Raw genomic sequence first — 19,593 nt, 5'->3', positions numbered from 1 at the left:
CTCGAAAAATCTCGGTAATATTTAATTAATACAATCCCATATAAAATAGAATAAGAAAACAGTTTGAAATAGTTGAACGTACGTACATAAACAAATTACCAAGTAATATTGTTTCTTTAAGGAAAATATCATAGACTGATGACGTTACCTTGTAACGAAAATAAAAGCGAATAATCTCTTTCGTAACTGAATTCTCTGAAATTTGGTATAGTTTACCGAGATCAAACGAGGCAACGCCGTCTCACATACGGCAGGAAAATCAAACGAAATTTCAATTGTGAGAAAGGAATATTCAGAACATAAAGAAAGGAAACTAGCTCGATGTTTTTCCTATTGTTGCAACAGATAAGCGCATATGTTACTGTAAAATTATGAATTTCTGTAACTTTTCTCATTCTCAAAATAGTCAGACATCGTTGTTTCATATTTAATTTTCAATCATTGTAATCTTTACTCGAATCAGTGATGTAAAAAATCAAATTAAATTACTTTCAAATTTTTATATCATTTTTATTTGATAATTATTCGTTTTAAAAATATCTTCGTTTGATTTACATGTGTGAGATTTGTGTGAACAAAATTTTCGAAAAAATGCACATTGAAATAGCTAGAACGATCTTTCATCTATAAACATATATCAGAAATAAATATGTACCAAATATATGACTATACTTGAAACAATATGTTATTCTGTACAATAATCTACAAACTTCCCAAAATATATACAGAATTTAAATGCCACACAAAGTTCAGATTCATATCGAAAATATGGAATTTAATTCTTAATTTCTCGACAAAGATTTCCTTCTACGCAAGCATTTCTCTACACAGACTTTTACATAAAATTCATCAATAAACAAATTTAATACGAAACTTCCACTAAACTGTCAAACTTTCACTACTGACTCTCGCTTACAACTTTTAACGCTGATAACATTCAACGACTTTCAAACATCGACACATTATAACTACACATCTACCATTTTACAGTAACATCCACCGTAATCTGTTCAACGAAAATAAACATCAACCAAGTCTCCAATCGTGATATTCTGAATCCGGTCCGTCATTGAAAACAAGAATGACTGAAATGATCCCGGCCTAAAGAACGGCAAAGAACGAATATCGCAATCGTCAACGTCCAATTAGACGATTCGTAAGCAACTAGAAACAGCAACAATCAACGGCTACAGTAGCTACTGCCACTGAACTCGGGCCAAAAAATCGCGAAATCTTACCTTTCCCAAAGGTGTGGACGGTTGTCCGGCTGGTGTTGGATCTTTGATGTAGATGTTCCACGTGGCCACGCTGTTGATGGCTTTGTCGGCAGCGTAGCACCTCCACAGACACTGTATTAACATCGCAGCGGCTGGTATCTGTCTGTTGAAGTGTTTTTGTCGTTGTTTTTGCTGGACTTTTAGTGCAAAACCAGAGCCCAATATTCCCTGAAACGCGTATTTACCAAATCGCTGAATTCCACGAAACAAGAAACAGAGGCAGTTGATGAAATTATATAAGATTAAGCATCGATCGAGTGCTTTGGCAGTAAAATTTAAAAACTTTCAAAAAGTGGAGTTAGCCACTTTTGCCTGTGAACAGCTCGTTTGTGTTTTATCTCTTAACACGTTGACTGCGTGGCCCTCCATTGTGAGTGAAATTAGTCTTGAAACTATTTATATAAGTAACTTAATAATCTTAATCTTGTCAATCTGTTTTCGATGGCATTTGAAGATCATTAGCTACTGACGCCAACGTAGCGTCATCCGCTTTCGGAAGCACGTAGATCATGACGCCACAGTTGCGTCATCAGCAGTCCACGTGTTAATGCGAATGTCAACAATCCAACTATCGGTACAATTGTTATAACAGTTTGTTTTACTATCATTGGAAAATACGTATAATGCTTGTTTTCGAAAATAAGAAATTGTTCCTTTCAGAATATTCTTTTTAACGTTAGAAATATCGACGATTAAAATAAAAAATTTACGCAAGAAATCAAAGTGGAAAATATGTGGAAGAATGTATAACGCTAGAATTATACTTACGGCTGGAAGTGCGAAAAAGGATATGGCGAATACGCTGAAACACGAAGCGACTATTTTTCCCATCCACGTTTGTGGGACAGTATCACCGTAACCGATCGTGGTCACGGTAATCTGAAAAAGAAATAAAATTATTTCTCGTTAGAAGAGTTCAAGCATTCTGAAAATGAAGAAAGAGAATCTGTACTTTCGTTTAAAAAAAGTTACTTAAATAATTTTCATCGTAACTTCTAACATCATAAAAACGTGGTAACGATTGCTTCTGTCTTTATGATAGCCATTTTATCAACATCACACTTCCTCGCAAACAAATAAAAGAAATATATTTTCTCTTAACACTATATATTGTATAAAACTGTATAAAACAGTTGACTAAGGAAGAAGAAATAATGTCAAGAAAATTAACAAACCACTGTACAGCTTGCACGACTGAAGCAACAATTTCGCTAAATTTAAAAAGAGAACCAACAACTGGCATTCGAAGAAAATAACGTCAAAAGTAAAATTCGAAAATAAATGTATAATAAAGAAAAAAAAAAGAGGAAGCGCACAAGAGATGAAACCGCAGGAAATACATGTACACCTGTAAAACCAATATACTCATTACGAATTTGAAATTCGCAGCAGGATAACCTCAAAGCACTGCCGATCAAATTGGAAGGAACATAGAAATTGTAATTTCCGATTTCACCGTAAATTTGATATTATGCGTTATTGCGCCACTGCCATTAGCCAACAGGTAATTTATTAAAGGCTGTTCCGGTTGAGCGCGGCGTGGTAATTAACACCAAATTGAAAAACAACCTAATTAAAATTTCAATTCCGCGCCGCGTCCCTTTCAGTCGCGGCGAAACGATTCCAGGAGAATTTCCCGTCTCCTGGAAAATCGGACAGCGGTTGAACAGCGGCAATCCGCGAGGCGACGTTAATCAAGCCCACATTTAAATTCTCGGCCTCGGTTTCATCGATCCTTGCTGCCCGTTCGACAACGGCTATAAATACAGACATATTTTCCGAATGATTAGCGGCAGTCGCTTAACAAACAGTCGTCCGTACGATCGAGTCAGTTCAATTGGTTTCGACGAAAATCTGGAGAAATCCGTGATTCCAATTAATTATTGGCGTTAATAGAAATCGAACGAGTGGAGCAAGAGCTGGAAGATTATTAAGTGGAGCTATGTGAATGAGCATGAATATATACATACACATATGTAGTTTGATACTCTGATAGACGTTACGAAATTCAGACAATTCGTTGTCAATTTTGCAGTGACTTTTCACAGACGTTTTTCATACTTTCTCTAGATATTTGGTTTCGTTACTTCGAATCTGCTTGATATTATACAACCTACATAGTTATTCGCAATGATCGTTATAAAAATCTCTGAGTTACAGAGTTTATCGAATAGCGTCGAGTTTATAAAAGTGATCGCAAACGATGATTTGCAGTGGTTTAAATTTTTCTTTAAGATTTATTTCAAGCCTTTTCCAATTTGATTTAATCTTAATTCGAGTTTTATCGTTTGTTTAGAAAATTTCTAATTTTGAGAAAAATATAGAAAGGTTGTCGTTAACATCTGCATCTCCTGTTCCTTGATGTTATCAGAACAAGTTTGATAATTGATTAAAAGTAAACATATAATTTTAAAGTAAAAGCATTCGTTTCATAAATTCCCAAAAGTACAACTGCTTTTAACTGTTTAATAATTAATAAGGGAATATGATAACAAGCTTTACACAGATTCTACTGCATCTGTTCCGCTGTTTATGAAATTTTCCAATCGTCTACATGTAGTCGCTTTATTGCTGTACATGTGTATACCTGAAAAAAGGACAATACACGAAGTTTCATCGTAGGTAGAATTGTATTTTGTTACAAGTACTCGTCTGAAAAGCTATAAACCAACAACGAATTTGTATTTATTAATCGTTCCCAATAAAAGTAATAAGTTTTATCCCATGGTTTTCTTTGTTAAAATCACTCCGATGTTGTAAAGAAAAGAAATGGATAGAAATGCGTACTCGTGGATTAAAACGAAAGCTTCCGAATATTTGTATAGCCATTTGCAAAAATATTCCCGCCGAAACCAATTCGAAATTTTGAAATCAAAGATCTGACTGAAAGACACAAGTATTTCTAGATTTTAATCCAAATATTCCAAGACCGTTCGTGAAATAAAATTTCCCAAAATTCAGCTTTTATTTCTAAATTTCATTATCTTACAACATTTGTGACTTACTTAAACTAAACGAAACTATATATACATATATCTTAATCTCTAATTATATACATCTTATCTCTATCATGCAAGATTTAGGCTTTCAACATACTCGTTATCAAATTAAAACGTCTAACGTTTTCAAATTCATGATAATTGGCAATTGGTTCGAGATAAAATTCGTTTTATTTAATACAACGTTTCTGACATTTATACGTATGTACATATATGTATGTGTCTCCTCATTTAACCGTATTATCCGGCCAATGGAACTCGATGTTACCTATCGATTACCCTCGATTACATTAACTTGCCAGATACTTCAAATAATTGTCGTCCAATTATTTTATCAACTAATATAACGGCGAAATTTATATTCAAACTCTTTCTGTGAATGCTTTATAGACATTCCCCAATAAAATGTAAATTTAAATACGTAATTGCGTCGGAAATGATTATTCCTGCGAATTTGAAGTAATTTCGGATCGCTATTGAACTATTATTATATAAAAGAAAGTAGAAATTATTAAACAAAAGAAAGTAGACGAGCAAGGAAAATGATAAAAAATGAAAAAGTACAAGAACATTTCTCGCGCGATGCGATCTTCGATTCTTTTTTCCAACAAAGTTCTTTTTCATGTCGCATTCGTTCTCGCATCTTCTATTGTTTTCTCATCCGCATAAAATTGCACGTATCCTATACCACACATACACATATCGTTCATCCTTATACATATTTGTACGTTGTGTCATATATATATATATACACGTAAGTATACACATAAGTTTACATATATATATATATATATATATATATATATATATATATATATATATATATATATATATGTAAATGTGACCTCAAAAAGACGATAAAAATTGGTAGATAACATTCATACATTTTGTACAATAGCGTAAGAAATATAAAACTTAAGGAAATATTTTTCAGGCAGACTGTGCATAGGAGACGTCAAAATACATGTGTATGATATCGCTTAGAATGACAAAATAGTTTGTACCAGTGCTAATAAAGCTATGAAATTGTACAATAAGCAAGCATTTAAAAATAAAAATCACATACCACGCCCCACCATAACGCATCGGCGTAGCTGGAAAAATCTGTCTTGCCATCGGGTCCAACAACATCCTTTTCGGCAAGATACACGAAGTAGCTGCTGAAAATAAGACCTAGGAACCCGATGTACAATGTCGTGATCAGCTCCTGAAAAGTATGAAATCGTAAAAAATACGATGAAGCATCGCGTTATTTTACACTGGCCAGTGGAATCGTTTCTCGATGAAATTATTTATCGAAATTATTGACCTAAATAACTGTAAACATACGTATGTATTGATTGCGTAATAAGCCCGATGAGAACATTCGATATAGGTACAAGTATCAAATAGAACGCGAGAAAACGTAAAATATTCTATATAATCAATAATTAATACTTATTGAATCTAAATTTAGACATTGATTAACGTACCTGACGATGAATAAAAACGACGGAGCCGAGAAGTCGCCACGTGCCACCTTGTCGATCGACATGAAGCATCCGCAATATTTGTAAAAATCGGATTCCTCTTATAGCGGAAGTGGCGAACACCTGACCATTGCTTCCCACCGACAACACCACCATAGACGCGACCACCACGATTAAATCTGAAGAGAGAAAACAGAAAGAAACAAAAAGAGACAATTAACGATCGATATCATAGGACAGAAAATTCATATGGAGTGACAGTAAATGTTCATACTAGCGTAACGATAGTGTATCAATTTTTATATTGATATTTGGTATACTCGCTGTATTATTACACACACGGTCGAGACAGACTCATTTCTTTAACGTATAAAATAAAAAAAGACATTTTAAGATAACAAAATTCGGAAGAATAGAAATAACAAAAAGAATGTCAGGCAATCTATATAAAAATTTCAATTTTTAAATATATATACTACAACTTTAATTTATTTTTAACGGAATTTTGCCAAGGTATGAACTTTTCAAAATATGCAGCATCTCATCCCCGCTAACCCTGAATCGGATAAATGATATCTCAAAATGATTCAGTTTCACAAAATACCGATTCTATCGTGTTGTGTCTGAAACAGTGCCAGGTATAACCCATGATACGTGCACATCCATGGCCGATGACATTTCCTTGCCATTCCGCGTCGCTACGCTGGTTATTCACTCCATGGAAATCGAGCGTGTGTAATCGGCCTTACCGATAAACACGCGATGCCTGATCCGATTAATATCCGGCACCGTGTTACAATTTACCACGCTCGTAAAGTTCGTTTGATTGCGAATCAAGTCGCGCGTCACGAAGCCGTCGCTGTTCATTCTCGAACGATCTCGATTATACTTTCGCGCGATTCAATTACGTGAACAGCACGAGAAGCATCGCCCGTAGCGAGTTTACGTCGGATAGCTCATGAATCACAATGGAATCGCGTACACGATATTAGAATAGATGTGAAACATTTCGGTATTATCGATCGGAATTTTATCAATATAAGATATTTTAGCGATAAATATCCTTAATAAGATTATTTAATATCAAGGTCGTGCAGATATAATTATAGAAAATTCAGAAAGGATAACGATATATTGAAATGAAGAAGGAAAAGTAATGTACGAGGCTTAACTCGATAATTGGCACTTGATGAAGGCTACGAATTTATCTTACTTTTATGCTTGTAACATAGACTCGAAAGAATTAAACCGATCCTTTTAATACGAAGACTATAATTCGCTAAACTCTGGAAAGTTTGCGTTCCGATTTTAGCAGGAACGTTTCTGACAGTTTCTTAGTAGTAGATTTGTCATACTCGAATATTAACGAAAATCTGAACAGAAAACAAGCCATTCGATAAATTTTAAAAATCATTTTCCAAGTAACAAATTTGTCATGTATGAATATTAAATAATATTAAATAATAATATTGAATATTAATATAATAATATTAATATTAAATAATATTAAATAATATTCAACATAAATGATATTTGTTATCCTACTGCAGAAAAGTAATTTTGAAAAAACTCTCAATGAATGACGAGCCATTCGATACGTCTCAATCAGAATATAATATCTTAATCGGTAAATCATAATCTCAGCTTTTGACGCTTAATACAAATCATTGTGTCTCATGAACCCATAGACTTCTCTGTTTGTTGGTCAACTCGGAGAATCGACTTAGAGATTCAACTTATAGAACTATAGAATGTAGGATATCCTGATGATATGATGTTCGATCGAACTTGATGAGAGGATATCTCGTATGGATAACGAGTGAATGACAAGTGCGGTAATGAAATCAGCAGGGACACGAGTCCGACAAACAGTTTTGTCACCGGGGGAAGTTTCAATTTCGGCCACGACAATCGATCAACGCGAATATTGGATCAGCCCTTGGGCTGCGAACTAATTAGACCGGGACTTGACGTGCATTAGCGAAACGCACTCACCTATGATACAAATCGGTTTCCGTATGAAACGGAGCCTGCCGCAGCAACCCATGTACTTCGATCTGCATCCCGCACTCCACAACCTCACTAGGTATTCCACGCCAAAGAACACCACCAAACATATTTCCTGTAAACACGAAAGAGAGTACATAATGCAAGGCTTTTTAATTAACTTGCCAAACTTCTCAATCGAAAATGGCAGAAAATGGTTGAGATCGAATGTGCAAGTTTTAGAATAAAATAGATCAATGGATACTGAGAAAAAATACGATGTTTTTAATGTTGAAATATAAAACGCACCAGGCGCATGTGGAAGATTTAAAAAATGAAGTACTTTTGGATCTTATCGCAGGTACTAAGATATTTCGTATCCGAATTAATAGGCGGACGAAAGTTAGGAAAAATAGCTCGGATACCAGAATTTTCGTCTAATACAACAAGTATTTAATTCAGGTTTACGTACGATGCTTAAGGTGAAAGTTGATGTTTGCTTTTATATAATCATGTACATCTAATAGAAAATGTTTGAGATTGGATATGCAAGTTTTAAAATGAAATAAATCGATGAATATCAAAAAGGAAATATGAGCTTTTAATGTTACAATATAGGACTTATAAGGCATGTCAGTTTCTGGATATTACATATAAAATGTAATAACGTAAATGTGGTTAAATGCAGTTAAAACTAAAAAAAAAAAAATAAAAAAGAAACAATTTAAACATTGTTCAAACAGTTTTTCCGAACAGTAGAGCATGAAAAATATTAGATAATCACATGTTCAACTTGTATCCACATGCCGTACATTCTGACCATTCAACTTCCATTCACCATTTTTTCCATTCCACGTAATTCAAACGCCGCTTTATTCTCCACGTTACCATGAAAACTTCTTTTTTAACAGAGATTTGAACAGCCCACTAGATTCGAATGTATAACTTTGTCAAAGAATATTCTAACTGTACGTTCCATATGTTTCAATCAGATTGATTGGAATTGTTTACTTGTTGTTGCCGCGTGTTTTTCAGTTCGATGTTCTTCTTCGTTATATATGTCTAATTGTATTATTATATACAATTTTTTATAGGAATTTTTAGTACAAAATCTTTAAAATGATGAAAATCAATCGTTATACGATTTTAATTTTTGAAACTTAATTTGAAACTTATTTAACAATTTTATCTTGTATCTGATTTACATACACACGAACACGTTTCATCACACATGTTTTATCTCTGACATTTCAAACACTTTGTATTGCGTTCTGTGTGATGAAATATGTCACGTATAATAAAACATGCTTTGTAATATGAAAGTACAGGTGTTGCAAAATTTATTGATTTACGCGTTCCTTCAATAATAACGTTTAAAAGTTTCAAGAGGACGTTTCATGAAAGCGATAAATAAATTCCACACACATAATGATCTGTTGATGATAAGTTTTATTTACCATAAATTTCAGTTTAGCAAGTTTCATATTTATTTTATCGTTCGTATATTGCATGCAGCTTCCAGAATTAAAATTGCATATCAAGAGGATCAATTAAAAAAATGAAATTAAAATCTCTATTGAATTCTACAACAGAACATGCTACATTTACTCGTATTACAACAAATATTGGCAGTGCAACATTCGCGTTTTCGTTGAAACAGTGTTTGGATAAAGCTCGTCGAAGAACTTAATTTAATTTAATTAGTTTCTTCATCGCGGAAGAAATAAAATTAGAAGAATAATAATTTATTATTATTAGAAAAACAAGGAGGAAAAGGAAACAAAAAAAAAACATCTTCGAATTAAGAAGAAAAATTTACAGAATAATACTACACAAATATTTGAATAAACACAAGCATCGAACAAATTTCATTGAACGATCAATGACGAACGCATCGAAAATGCGAATAAACAAGTCAATAGGTTAAATGAGCGAGAAAAATGCGATGTAAATTGCCTCGAATAATCGATAATTGTAATAACAGGGAGAAAGGCATTTCCTTGATGACTTTCTAGGCAGCGGAATCATTAGTCTCCTGTTCTTAAAATAAATGTACAACGAGCGCGATGCTATACATATAGAGATGCTGTATCGATTGTACGACCTTTATTGCAATGATACGACGCCCTGTAAAAATGGGGACATCGATGACAGAATCGCGATGGTCTGCTGTCCCGTGAAACTTTCACATTTTTCTTCTTTTTTTTTTTAGCCCTATTTTGCACGAATACTTCGTTGATATTCTGGATGGTGTTAAAATTCAATAACAGATAATAATGGTAAGAGTGTTTAACTTACCTACATGTTAAGAATTAGATTCGACATTTGGATTAAATTTGGATTGGTTTGGATTTGGATGGTTCATGGTGTTAATATCTCACAGATAGAATTAGCGTTGAATGACGGAAGGTAATTAAAAGGGTGAATGAACTTTTTGTCGATTGGTATATATATAATTAAATATTATTGTTGTATTGTTATATATTTATTATCATAATTATATTATTTTTGTAATTATATATACCTATATATAATTTAATTATACCTATATAGTAATTTATATATACCTAATATGGAGAAGCCGAGCGTATATAATATTTTCAGATATATATAAAATAAAATAGTCATTGATAATTTTATTCATCATTTTATAACTATATTATATCTTGACCAAAGGAACAGAAGATACTATCCTTTGATTAATTACCGATGTTAGTTATAAAAAGGAACTGGTTATTAAGAAATGTACGAGATGGAACTGTCCACCTACGTTTACTTTTAGGCCAAGATCTGTCTAAGAAAACCGGAAGTCAGGATGTATCATTAGGGTGAAAATGGTAACGTGTCAAGGCTCGTAATACGCACGTAAAAAGCTTTTTATGGCGTATACTCGTGGTACATAAGTAAGATTTATGGCTCGTCTGACAATGGACATGGACAGACGGACACGGAAAATTCCTTTTCGAAAAAACAATTACGATACCTTCCGAATGCCTCAAAATCTATCATTGTCTTTACTTTTTGGTGCTTTTTGAGACAACGTGACGCATCAGTATCGGAAGAGAGTGGGTGTACTTCGAAAACTTGCTGGAATTTCAATTACAGTAGAAGGCTTTGTGTCGAAATAGTATTCGCATAATTCGATCGTGTTTAATTTAGGGCGAATAAATGGAATGAAAGGTATTTCAATAGTAGGAAACGCGAAAATTAATTTATATTTAATGCGTCGGTACTACTAAATACTTACCGATAATATTGCCACGGTAGCGCATCACGTTATAATTAAAGGGTCATAAAAACAAGAATAAAATAGTGAAACATTAGATTTCATATCCAAAAAAAAAAAAAAAAACTATAGCTCGTAGTGAATCGCCCGAAAGCGTAACGTACGTTCTCCAGCGTTGTTCGATTCGAGAATTCAAATTAAATTAAATATTTACGATCAAAACCGACATGTATTTTTTGCAGAGTTAATTTGGAAACATTTACGGCATTATTTACTTATTTATTTTCTCCGATTGTACACCAGTCATATTCCATCAACGTTATTCTTTAATCTAACATTTGAACGCAGCGTCGACCTTCCCGCCTCCGACCTCAATTCCGTTAAATACCGTTCTCACTGCACTTCTATCTGAACATTTTCAAGTTTCTGTCAATTTGGCTGTGTTTATTCTCAACTGAACGAAGAAACCCTTTTAGCTTGAATGATATTTACGCTCGTTCCACGAATCGTTTCAAATAAATGCGTAAGATAGAGGAATATTTTTTTAAACGTCCACTTCTGTTGATCCAATTATCCACGTCCTTTCGTGCGATAAGAAATGAAAAGAAGATGCGAGAAGTTTAATAGAAAATAGATACATGTCAATACAAATTCATTACACACATTGCAATATAAATTTCTAAGAAAACGAATCTGAGAAGAAATAATTTTTTTTTAAATACAATACCAAATCGTAATTATTTTAACTGATAATTGGAGCACATAACAAATGGCGATTACTATCGAACTTTGGCTTAAAAATTCATGTTACTCGACATCTTTGAACAAACCATTGATTCATTAACTTCGGTATTCTGATAGTTCGAATCTACTAATGAGAACAATTCGAAGGTCTAGAACTTCGATCTTCATTATCGCGACATTCCACGATATTTATCAAACAGTTTGAAGACCATTAACGGTTGAAGTCCACATTGATCACGATTAATCGTGAAACACACGCCAAACTATACAGACTTCTATAACGAAACATCGATTTACGGAAATTTAGTATTAAAGCATACACATTAGAACGCGCAATTTTATTTTAATACCGCGTAACATTGAAACCTGCAATTAGAAAGATACTACAATCGCAATATAAATTTCTATGTTGAATTTTCTTGATCATTTTAGATTTTAGGTTTTTACGGTGATTAGATAACATAGTTATGGTACTTTGGGTTCTCGTCGCGTTTTTATCAGTACATTACGCTTTGTTCCGACATTTTGCGAATATTCTAAATTCATTTCTTCAGGGTAGACCTGAAAATGAAGCGCAAAGTACTAATAAAGCCAAGATTGAAACCCGAAGAGTCACGAATATGCTCTTTAATTATCATACTCATAAAAGTATGAATTTGCAGAAATATTCGCAATGTAAATACGACAGTACACGATAACTACGTTAGAATTCACCTTTCAACATGTAGTTTCGAGTAGTCGATTCAGCAGTGAACAGAAAATAAACAAGACATGAGGGAGAAGCAGCTCGATGGCTTTGAGCTGCCGCTATCTTCCACCAGGATCGTAGACAACAAGCGCTTTCAACGAAAAGAAAAGTACGTTGTTTCCTCGAGAATTGTGTAAAAGCACTAAAAGACCGATGGAACGTTAAACGCTTCCCTGAAAGATATATGGAATAAAGAGATCGTTCTCTGTGATTTCGGAAGTGTTTGTTTGCGAGAAACAGCTCAGCCCTTTGGCATTGAAAATTTCCCCTTTCGAATGTTGACGAACTTCCAGCTGACTTTCTGCTTTCAAACCCGGTATAACTAATTAGGCCAATTTATCTTAATCAAGCTACGCTCGAATTACTTTCCAAACGAATTACTGTTTTGTATGAGACGAAACTCGTATTGAGCTTAAGCTTCTACGATTTTGCGTAGCATTCGAAGAATTTTGATGTGCAAGCAACACTGAGAATAAGTCAATTTTTGTTCCACGAATTCCCGGTAATTTCTCATTTTATTTTTTTATATTTTATTTAATATATTTATAACATAAACGTCATTTAGTAATAGCGTTTTAATTCTCACGGAAGAACGATTTCAACTTTTGATTATTTTTCAACTTAGAAGTTTATTTTCTAATAGGAATTTACTTACCGATCTTTATGTTACGTAGGTAGCGTTATTTTTATATTAATATAATAAGTATATTAATTTTGTAGTTTCAATCTTAGGAGATTAATTTTACTTTTCAAACACTACCATTATCAATTTAAGGTAATTATCAAATGATAATCACGATTGTATAGTTTTTTTTTATTTATTTATTATTATCCATGTTTTCCGGCTTTGGAAGACTTCCGGTTAGCCATTATATTGAACTAAAGAGTAGACGTAACTTGATCTTAAACCTAACTTGATTTAATTTAAAACTTATAGTCATGATTACGAGCGACAGATGTAAAAATTCTCGAAACATCTATTCAAGTGCACTATGAAGAAATTTTTATATAATGGGTGTAAAAAATTGACGATGAATATAGTAGAAAGCTACTTACCATCCAAAAGAGGGTTTCGTTCGCGAAATTACTGTACTGGTCTATCGTCGACAAAACGCTAAATATGAGGCACACCAATACCACCATGAACCTGGAAAAAAGTAATTTCGATTAACAATTTCATTATTTTGCGCTCGTTATTTACCAATGAGTTGATTAAAGGATTCCTTCCGAGTTGTCGAACCGTTTAATACTATGAATTTTAAGATTATTTATTGATGTAACGCGGTAACTCTCTTAAATTACCATTCCAATAATAAATGTAATAAAATTTATACGTTGAAAGTTTAACACAGGACTGCGACAATATTATCGAAGTATCTTTACGAATATCTTTTAGTTTGTTTGGAAAATGTAGAGAAAGAATTGTTCGGTACAAGGTTTATACGCAAAGTTTATAAGGTCTAACAAGTCATGAGGTTTGGCGGAGTGAAGTCTAGTAGTTAGAGAGATACGGTTCCTGTTGAAATTTCCGAGAGATGTTCTACTTGCTATTCGACGTCCTCTGACATTCTGGTTACTGTTTGACTTATTACGACCATCTGATTTCTACTGCTAATTTCAACTTTAAACGGAAACTAACATCGCTACGCTACCAACTTTACAACTACAATCGCAAGAGCAAGATACAAACGATACGATATTTTCAGACTTCGTGTATTCGTGACTTTAGCATTGTCGAGGGAGATTTTTCGTTCAACAATGAACGTAACAGTGTAATAGTATCAGCTACGATTCGCTCAAATTTACAAACAGATAAACAAATCACAGTTTTTAGATGAAATATGTAGTCCTATTTTGAATAGAATTCTATGTTCCAAATATTTCTACGCTCTTAATCTCAATGAAATTATATAATAAGAATCCAATGGTTTTTCTAACGGTTAGCTATGTACGCAAATATCTTGTTGATCTCGAAAGGATTAAATAGGTTTATCTCGTACAATTAAACGATTGAAATAAAAACGTTCATCGTTGGCTTCCACTTTGTTATACATACTCGAAGATGGTATCCCGCTGGGGGTAGCCATCCGCATGTTATTTAGCAATTAAGCTAGAAAAATTGACCGAATGTCCAGCTGGACAAATTGTAAAATATAAATTAAATAATAAAAAAAAGACTTTGCTATACTTATCACTTTCAGATACATTTCGTTCTAGAGCTCTTACATAAAATTTTTAATTTATTTCCTGTTATACGTATATAACATTATTATATTATAATAAAAATATATTATTATATTATATAACATTGTGTCAGGAAAACAAGGAATGAAATTTTTACTTCGACGTCACATACTACGAAAGCACTTAAATTTGTTAGTTTAGAATTTTATATAAAGATCCTCATGATTTATAACTGCTCATTTTCTGCATCGGAAAAGATCTATCCATCTTACTACATGGATATATTGAGAACGATGAAACAGTAGATGATACGTCCGATTTATAATTGCGTCCTGCATTTTATCACGAATCATTGTCATTGAAAATTCATGAGACGCCAAACGCGTTACTTACGTCGCCGCATACATTATCAGTCAATAACAGCCGGGTCATGGAAGAAAGGACTTATTTATAAGCGAACCAATTCATATGCATGCATTACGTATCGATTCTAACCGTTTTATCATCGAGACATTTAGACAGCCGCCGAACTGGGACGTCCGCTATACCTTTATCCAAGTTTTGCAATTCATACGGTCTTCCGGCGAAAAGACACTTATAACGATATGCTATTTTTAGCAAAAACCTAGTTACTATTATATTATAATCCGTCGTTGAAAACAGCTCTCTAAAGTAGTAAGCTGCGCGTATCAATCAGTCGCGAGAGTCGCTGCACATCCTTAAAAGGTTCGTTTGATTAGAATAAACCACGCTTTATACAATATCATATTTATTTATTAACATGTAGGGAATAAATATTTCTTGGAATAAACATATTTATTTAAGCCGATTATCAGGCAATTACAATGAAATAAATAATCTTTGATCGTTAAGAATTTCAAACAATAAGACAATCGGGATTAAGTTGGGATTAAGTAAGCAGAACTTCTCAAACTTGCTGCATGTATTAAATAAGTCCGATAAATTCGAAATTTGTTAGTTTAATAGGTCAAGTGGGTGCAATAAACTAAGATCGCTTAATTCATTAAACCTATGGTGGCAATTATTCAATATTTCAAATAAATGAAACATATTCACAAAGCTATATCCAATCTATGGATCTAACGTTATTAAATAAATGGAAAAATAATAGGTGGTACTATTGAGGTGAATATTAAACTTGTTGGTTTGTTTCATAAAGAGACGAGTGATAAAATTGTAATAGTCAATTATATTAAAATCACTGCAGGTACAAGTGCAGAATTAGTGTATTTTTTTTTATTTGGTAGAATTTTTACAATCGATTCTCATTGAGAATTATAAGTAAATTATTTTGGCGTGGTACTGTAACTTGGATTATAAATGTTTATAGTATGTTTGATTCTAGTTGAATCTAATGCTTAAATCTAAAGGGTAATGTCTTTTTAGTCTGCGGATTTGATCCGTCGTGTCAATTAATTGGGTAACTAATAGATTTTGGTAGTTATTAACTTTTATATTATATCTGTTACTGAATTTGGATATTTCTTCTTTAACTGTGGGTACTACTATTCAACTCTCTAACCGTTCGCTATTCGACTAACTATTCGACTATACGACTGTCCTAGAGAGCACGTTCGTTTATTTGTATCGACAGGTGTTATTATAAAAAGTTCAATTGTAAACTCCGGTTGACGATTACAAATAACGGCAATAATATTTTGTCCGAAGTTCGTTTACTTTAAGACCTTGCAAACCTAAATAACGTTGGTATTCCAAGGCACAATAATATGAGTCTCTCCCGATTCAAATGTTCCGTTGACTCATGTGGCGCTACACTATTATGAGATTAAAGAAAAAATTGCAGGTCGTCAAAAATTAATTAACGATACAGTATCTAAATAAAACTATCACTAAGATTTCCTAACCCTGTTCTTTCAAAAATTGACTATCTTTTCGTATCTTGTAGTAATCTTGTACTCAACTTACTAATCGCGTAATTAATCGACTCCCAAAGTTAGTTAAATATATGTATAAGGCTTGTAGTATAGGTTATACGACCTCAAGATAGCCACACTATCCGAACTAGCTTCTCTTCGCTAAATTATAGTAATTAACTCGACGGCACGTGATCCTTTCGACTCACGATATGCCCGTCTCGTGTGCATACGATTACTTTATACCGCAATATCTTCGAAAAATTTATTTGAAACTTTCAGACGATTCTTTTATCATCTTCTTTTTCTAACAACAGAAATCCAAACTAAAAATATTCTACTGGCTCATTGGCAGACGCTTCAACTTAAACATGCAGAGTAAAATAATGCTATATAAAGCCATATTAAAACCTGTTTGGGCCTATGGATCCAACTGTGGGGAACAACGAGTAATTCCAATATAGAAATTCTCCAACGATTCCAATCGAAATCTCTAAGATCCTTAATAGATGCGCCTTGGTATGTTACCAACGAAACAATACATCGCGACCTTAAGATAGCCACAGTTAAAGAAGAAATATCCAAATTCAGTAACAGATATAATATAGGAGTTAACAACCACCAAAACCCATTAGTTACGCAATTACTTGATACGACGGATCAGTTTCGCAGACTAAAAAGACATTACCCTTTAGATCTAAGCATCAGATTCAACTAGAATCAAACATACTATAAACTCTTATAATCCAAGTTACAGTACCACGCCAAAATAATTTACTTATAATTCTTAATGAGAATTAATTGTAAAAAATCTATCAAATAAAAAAAAAATTTTCTTTTCCTATGTTTCTCTTAGAAAAATATACAGAAAAAAATCTCGTATAATATTTTTCTTTCACGTTTCTTCCCATCATCGAAAATGAGTGAGATAGTTAAGGTGGTCAAATTGAAACGAGACACCGTATACTTACGGTTGAAATACATGCTCCGTACGAATAATTGAATCTGTAGAGATTTGAAAGGAACAATGAGGACCGTAATTGCAATGCAGTGATAAATTACTGGCTGAATTATATTCGTTTAGGTCACGAATGCACACATTATTAAATCGATTCGCGCAACCAGAATCGTCGTTTCGCGTGTTCGGACATTTTCAGATGGCCAGAAAAATATTTATTAAACGTGTCGATGAGAATACAATTTTTAGGTTGCGCAAATCGCTTTTCTACACATTGATACATACATAGATTTCGCGATTTCGAGACCTCAAGATCCATCGTCTTTTTCTGGATTGGATTGCACGAATTTCCTTCTCTGTGAATTCCATCTTCATCTTCTCGCGAACTTATTACAGAAAACAATCTTTTTTTTTTAGAATTTCACGGACAGATCACGTCAAGTTGCAGCTTCGCAATTCGATTAGATGTTCCATTATATCTCTCTATCTCTGAAGCAAACTTACGTGACTTACTTGAATCTTGTACCGTTGTTAAGTAAATCACTAAACAGCCTCCCATTCAACTGGAACCAGCGCTAAACGCGCGTTACACGACGACCTATCATTCATCGTGATTTTCTTTTTCTCAGATTTCATCGAATTTCAGTTGGTTACAAAAGTCAGTTACAGAAGTTTCCTAAAATTGAACTTCTATGTACAAGCAAGCATTTGATGTAACACAGGTAGCGGATCGATCTCGCGATATTTCCAAGAAATTCACTTTGTATTCCCTGTGTCACGCAAACGATGAAAATTTCCAAAGCGACTCAACAAATTTTTCCGTGATTATACACAGGCTCGAATGAACTCCAAAGCAATTTAATTTATGTCGGTGGTTCGTATCAGCACGCGAAGACAATCTACGAAGCGATGCGGAATAACAAACGAAGCAAACGCGATAGAATATGCACGAGCACGATATGTAGGGCGATATTTAACAGTTGGAAATGCAGATATCTCGAAATTTCACAACTTGGCTGGACTACTTTGATTCGATTTAAGGCTAATCTCGCGTATCACCGTCGACCTTATCGTAGCGACTTACTGTCGACGTTGGTTTAAGATTCTCCGGTGAGGAGAATGCGACGACGGTTAGATGGGAATGTCGTGAGCGGAGAACGATTTCGAAGTTTGCAAACTTTACGACGTTGATAAATTTTCCAAGCTTATGGAATTTCGAAGAATTTTCCATAACAACCCTATGCGACAACGTTCTATAAAACTGTTCGTAATACATCTTTCTTTTTTACAAAAAATTTGATATTTCAGAAGAACATAATAAGTTTAATCGTCGATTCTGCACAACAACGTCTTATTCAGTTATTCCATAAATTTTGTCTCTTTTTTATTTAAAGTTTAATGTGAAATTACAGAAGAACATTGTCACTTCGTCAGTTCAGTCATCAACGTATTTTTACAAAGTTTTTGTTATGTTCTATTAACGAATAGTTTCCATGCCATACACACAAGGTATGCCAACTAGAGAAAAACTCGTTAAAGCCGATTTGTTTCGACCGATGTAAAAAGTATTGAAAGGATTAATAAAAGTGATAAATGTACAATGAGAGATTGTAAATTATTCATTCACGAAAAAGTAACGTAATCTATTATTTCACCTGCAACAACCTCGTACAAAATCCTCTAAATTCTCCGCAATTTTCTACCAAATAATAAACCCTGCAACTTTCAACGATACGCTATTGAGGTACAATAGAAAAAAAAAGAACACGGCGCCGTACAACACCGTAGAAATGAAAAAAAGGGAGCCGAACGTGGACAATTATCATAGTAGGTCGATGAAGGTGACCCGCAAAGCGAAGGTAGCCTAAGGGGTGTGTAAGATCGAAATTATAGTCGGCCGACACGCCATCTTAAAGCGTGTTCCAAAGCGAGCCGACTTCGTTAACGCGCCGTTCGTCGTTACTTAACGAGCTATCGCTTGCTAATAAATTACTTGCACAAGCGGATGAATCCACCGCAACGTTTACCAAAGCCTTCGGATTTCCTACCGTAATACCCGCGAAATCATCTCGGCGTTTATTCCATCGTAAACGTCGAATGGGAAACG

The 19,593-nt window shown here is 33.7% G+C and overlaps 1 protein-coding gene across 4 annotated transcripts in view; it reads right to left on the bottom strand.

Moving 5' to 3' along the window:
* Positions 1 to 19,593, bottom strand: part of LOC126878348 (potassium voltage-gated channel subfamily KQT member 1) — a 73,036-nt gene that overhangs the window by 22,363 nt on the left and 31,080 nt on the right. For all 4 annotated transcript variants that reach the window (XM_050641088.1, XM_050641089.1, XM_050641090.1 and 1 more), the window contains exons 3-8: positions 13,506 to 13,596; positions 7,741 to 7,867; positions 5,749 to 5,924; positions 5,343 to 5,483; positions 2,046 to 2,156; positions 1,239 to 1,445 (exon numbers count right to left, since the gene is read on the bottom strand). In XM_050641088.1, coding sequence (XP_050497045.1) covers positions 1,239 to 1,445; positions 2,046 to 2,156; positions 5,343 to 5,483; positions 5,749 to 5,924; positions 7,741 to 7,867; positions 13,506 to 13,596 — 853 coding nt within the window. The remainder of the gene's footprint in view (positions 1 to 1,238; positions 1,446 to 2,045; positions 2,157 to 5,342; positions 5,484 to 5,748; positions 5,925 to 7,740; positions 7,868 to 13,505; positions 13,597 to 19,593) is intronic.

This window comes from Bombus huntii, chromosome 2 (assembly GCF_024542735.1).
Source record: "Bombus huntii isolate Logan2020A chromosome 2, iyBomHunt1.1, whole genome shotgun sequence".
NCBI classification, from domain to species: Eukaryota; Metazoa; Arthropoda; class Insecta; order Hymenoptera; family Apidae; genus Bombus; species Bombus huntii.
This window is presented reverse-complemented; position numbering and strand designations above follow the sequence as displayed.